At 35.2% G+C, this 4,944-nt stretch overlaps 1 protein-coding gene across 1 annotated transcript in view; it reads right to left on the reverse strand.

Moving 5' to 3' along the window:
- The window catches only part of LOC107639715 (vacuolar-sorting receptor 1), a gene marked incomplete in the record, with an annotated part of 5,629 nt that extends 1,109 nt beyond the window's left edge, over positions 1 to 4,520 (reverse strand). The window contains 12 exon segments of the mRNA XM_021121596.1: positions 177 to 283; positions 468 to 596; positions 730 to 796; positions 907 to 989; positions 1,346 to 1,427; positions 1,534 to 1,610; positions 1,703 to 1,786; positions 1,875 to 1,944; positions 2,057 to 2,145; positions 2,592 to 3,287; positions 3,951 to 4,441; positions 4,462 to 4,520. Of these exon segments, the coding sequence (XP_020977255.1) occupies positions 177 to 283; positions 468 to 596; positions 730 to 796; positions 907 to 989; positions 1,346 to 1,427; positions 1,534 to 1,610; positions 1,703 to 1,786; positions 1,875 to 1,944; positions 2,057 to 2,145; positions 2,592 to 3,287; positions 3,951 to 4,257 (1,791 nt within the window).

The raw sequence follows: 4,944 nt of genomic DNA on the forward strand, positions 1-4,944 counted from the left end.
TGAACCGCAGTTGAACCTTTAAACATTTAAACCTCTAACTTTCAAAACCTTGTTCGTGATTTAAATGATCATCTGTTTTTGACAGTTATATCAAAATGGAGAAAGTAGTCTGCTGTCTCGATCTGGCATTAACACCATTTTGAAAGGACTAAAGATCAAGCCTGCAAGAACCATACCTGGATTCTAATCTTGTAAAATGCATATCCAGCAATACCAGCAACAGCCGCAACGAGGATGATCATTCCGATAAAGTTCCCGCCCGACATTGAAGCAGTGTACTTACCTGCATTGATAGATAAGAAAATAATGAAAAATAATTCATTGAAAAACAAAATAATGAATAATAAATAAATTATTCTTGAATGCAAGTTTGGATCTGATCAATTTCTTCCTAGAGAAAAACTTGACACTTCCCAAATAGAAAAAGAAATTCTCAAAAGTAGATTGAAATAATAAAGAAATCTTACCCATGCAAACATCATTCTCTTGTGAGTAGAACAAACCGCTACCGCATTTACACTCATAACTTCCCCAAGTGTTCTTGCATTTGCATTGTGGGCATTGGCACTTCAATTTTTCTTCACACTCATCAATATCTGCAACATAATCAACAACACAAAAAGATACAACATGCCTTATCAGAATTTGACTAGACTAGTAACTCCTACAAAAATGCGTAGTTATTAACCGGATGCTAGAATAATTCACTGAATTTACAACAGCAAGTACCTTCACATTTGTTGATACCGTCGCCTTCGAACCCAGGTGGACACTTGCAACCTTTCGTGTGGTCATCCTGCATGATCAATCCCGAAAACCGATGACAGTTAATATCTCTAGCATATTGGCCTTTTGGGACTGCTCCTAACCAAGAACATGCACAAAAAGCTGCACATGATAACTTACAATGCAAGCTGAGTAAACCTTGCCCTCTTGGGTTCCCTTCCAGCAACCTCCATTGTTGATTGTGCACCTCAAGGCTCCTGAAGCTGTTAAAGAAGTTTGAAGTCAAGGATGGAAAAGAAATTAGGTAGCATGACAGTTAACAACTATTACTACTAAAGCCTTGTTCTAATTGGAGGAGTCAAAGAACCCAATCAAGATTCAACCACCATCTCTAAGAATTGTATTAGCCCATTGACCCCCAATAAAAGATTATGCGGAGTCTTTATAACATGGATCAAAGTAACAAGATGATGATTGCTTTTTATTTAAAGACTAAAACAATGAAAAGCTCATTAATCTTTGGAAACGCATTTATTTTCCGTTTGTATTCTTTTTGGTGACAATGGATTTTGAAATGCACCAAATGGAGCAATTTATCTACATTCAGAAACCAACTTACCTTCACAGTGTGTATATCCATCACCAACAAATTTCACATTTTGTACAATAGGGCATTCACATACTCTTCCTCGGAAAGTGTCCTGTAAGATATGCAGATATAGTTAGGCAATAACGACTCCATATTAAGCAATAACGTAAAAAACGATAAGTAACAATGTGCCTGACAAGGTTCAGTTAACCAAATACCCGGCATGCAGTAATGTTAGCAGATTTGTCTTGCCAGCAACCACCATTATTTTCCAAACATTCATTTGTTTCCATGTCTGCGAAGAATAATCAATAACATTTTTCATGGATGATTTTAATGTGCAAATTTAAATAAACAGAGAAATTACAAAGGAACGAAAGAAAAGACCTTGAGTTAAGCATATTGATGGTTCAGTAGTCTCTTGGAAACCAGCACAGATTGCCTTGAGAACTGCTGCTCTTGACAGCTTACCTAAAATCGAGTAAAACCGTAAAAGAAAAAATTATAAAATCGAACATGGTCAAATAGCCGTCAAGATGTTAATAGAGCTGCCTCATACCTCTATACTGTCTGTCATTTATAACAAGAGTAGGCAGTATAGTGACATCACCACGAGAGCCTTTTCCGATCTGAAACCAAAGTCAGAACAAAATGCAATATAAGCATGAATGAAAGAATGTCTTAATTGATAAAAACAAACACATAAGAACATTTAAAGAGTTTTGAGTTTAGAGTACCAACCTGTGCATCCTGTTCAGCCTTGAGAACAGGGTTTTCAACATCAGCATGAGGATCACCAACACACTCCTTAATCTTCTTCAGATTCGCACCTGTAAAGTAAATGGCAGACAAAGTAAATAAATAAATGAAGCAATTTTCTTCTAGAATGATGCCATAAACCATGTCGCCCAAATCATTTGATATCACTAAAGAAAAGTCAAAAACTTAACCAAAAAGAGTGAAAATGATTAACAGTACGGCAAAGGACAAAGGTACATAATTCTTTGGTCTCAAAATGGCAAAATGATATAAATTTGGTCTCAGCATATACATCAATACTTCGGGCATTTAAAGAAAAACGAAATTCCTGGATATAAAATCATTTAGAGAGAACTGAAACTAAGAAATTATATTAATGCTATGAGAAATGAAAAACACATTGATCCTCTTTTTGCTGACTTGGGAAAATTAATCACAAACACGACATCAAACACCAAAGCAAAAACACAAGCATGCCGCAACATGTATGTGAAGAAACATGGAATGTCAAACCTACCAAGAGATGTTATAACTTGATCTGAACACTCTTCAGTGAACTTATTGTCTTTCATCGGGCAACGGATTGCAAAGTCAGTCACATAGTCCCACCATTGCCAAGGGTTTCCACTTGCATTTGCCACTTTATAGAAGCAAGCCTGTCGTAAATTTTGAATAACAACATCTTTGCCATCATACCCTTTACTGAAATCTTGCTCGGGATCCGGAGCGCAGTACCTTCCATGGTTTATGCACTGTGACTTGCACTGCTTGGTTAAAAGAAATGCTTCGGGACAATACCAAGTTATATAGCGAGGGGTGAACTGAGTAAACCCTTTCCTCTCAAGTAGCTGTGCTGCGCCTTTAAAGTCCTTCAGAAACTCGATTAGATTGTCACATTTCGGCCCACACTCATCATTGCTATTTGTCCACAACTCATACTCGACTCTCTCATCAGGATGTGGAAGAGCCTCGGTCCAATCAAGATTAATGTTAACCATCTCACCATTTGAGAGAGCGTCCTTGATTTTATCTGCAAGTGATCTGCTGATGAGGGCAGACGGAATAGTAATCTTCTCGACATAATCGCCTTTTCCAGCATTCATTTCTTCAGGTGTGTCCATTGTGATCAATGTTTCTGACCTGTCATCAGCTACAAGAATAGCTGCGGCTCCAGCATTCTGTGCATTCCATGCCTTCAAAGTGAAGAAGCAATCTACAAAAGTTACCACAATAAAAATCATTGACCAGAGCCATTCTTGTGTTGAATGTGTAAGTAACCAATGCATGGATATCATCAATTTGACACAACATAATCCGAGAGATATAATAGTAAAAAAGGCACAGAAAAATAAATAAATAAATAAATAGATAGATAAATTTCATTCTGTTTATCATGGTTCTATTACTAAATCGCATTTGTGAAGAAACCAAATAAACTCAGCATCCTTGATCTGAACACTAAATGCAATTTTTCTTTTGATCCAAAGTTGGTATTAAAATGGAAAACCAATTAATTAATAAGTTACCCCCAACTTTCCATTTTCCATGCTACATAATGAAAAATCATAATAAGAGCAAAATAAAACAACAACACTTCACTACACACTAAAAAGTAATAACTACCATAAATCCTAAGACAGCATGTAACCCATCTTACGAAAGCAGCCAATAAAACAAAACCCAAAATATTTTTTTACAAAACTTCCACTAATCTTTCCTTTATAGACTCAAATCCAATGCAAAGTCCACACCTGATATAATATTACATATAGATGACTAAACTATCGAATTAGATTTTTTTTTTCCCCCTTCTGGAATAGTAACAAAATTCAATATAGTTAGAAAGTGGTACTCAAAATTTATAAGAATCTCTTACCACCACGATCAACAAGGACAAAGGTGGGGTAGCTTCCAGGCTTGGTTTGAAACGAAATATCAACATCACTGAAGCTCTTGCAACCCTTCTGATTCGCCTTTGGGTACACCACAGAACCAACCATTACTCCTCCATATTTTGGAACTCCAAAATTCCCAATTGCACACTCATAACTACCCTTCAACGATTTCGGATAAGTCACCTTCAAGCTGTTCTTCTCCACCACAAACCTACCATAACAAAACCCAAATACCAAAACCCAAACACACAGCAAAAAACTCAACTTTTTGGTACCCATCTTCACCATCTTCAGTTCCAAAACAGAATGATCCAAAAGAAGAAGAACCCGGATGGAAAAAAACCGATTTCTTTTATCAAAGTGCAGTGAGTGGAAGGAGAAGAGTCATTGAAGATTGTTCCAAAGAGGAAATTTGAAGGGAACCCAGATCAGGAAAATGAAAAAATTGAAAGGAAAAAGAGTTGCTTTTTAANGAAGAAACGTTAAGAGGAAGAAGAGGTTTAGACGTGTTAGTTACGATTGAACAGCAACTGTATCTGTAATCGTCGCCGTAGAGATTAGACAAGTTTTTAAGAACTGTGTTTAAAGAGTCAATGAACAATTTATACAAAGATTATTTCGTCTTTCAAAAATGTTGAAAGTCACCATCGTTTTAATTGTAGAATATATAGACTGATACATAGATTCTAACTACCCTAAAAAAGATTAGATTTTAATTACTAATAATAACAGCAGTTTAACTATTATCTTATCATACAATCTTTTTTTCCTTTTCTCGTCTTTTTTTCCTCTATGGATAATTGGATAATCAAATATTGGAGTTATGTAACAAAAATTTGACTAATTTAATTTGAATTGTTTGAAATTAAAAAAAAAACACTATTATCCAATTATTTATGGATAAATGATAATATTATTTCTATTTTTGATAATTTTTTTTCCAAATTTATATAAATTATAATGCAAAAAAATCAT

This window comes from Arachis ipaensis, chromosome B04 (genome assembly GCF_000816755.2).
Source record: "Arachis ipaensis cultivar K30076 chromosome B04, Araip1.1, whole genome shotgun sequence".
Classification (NCBI taxonomy): Eukaryota; Viridiplantae; Streptophyta; class Magnoliopsida; order Fabales; family Fabaceae; genus Arachis; species Arachis ipaensis.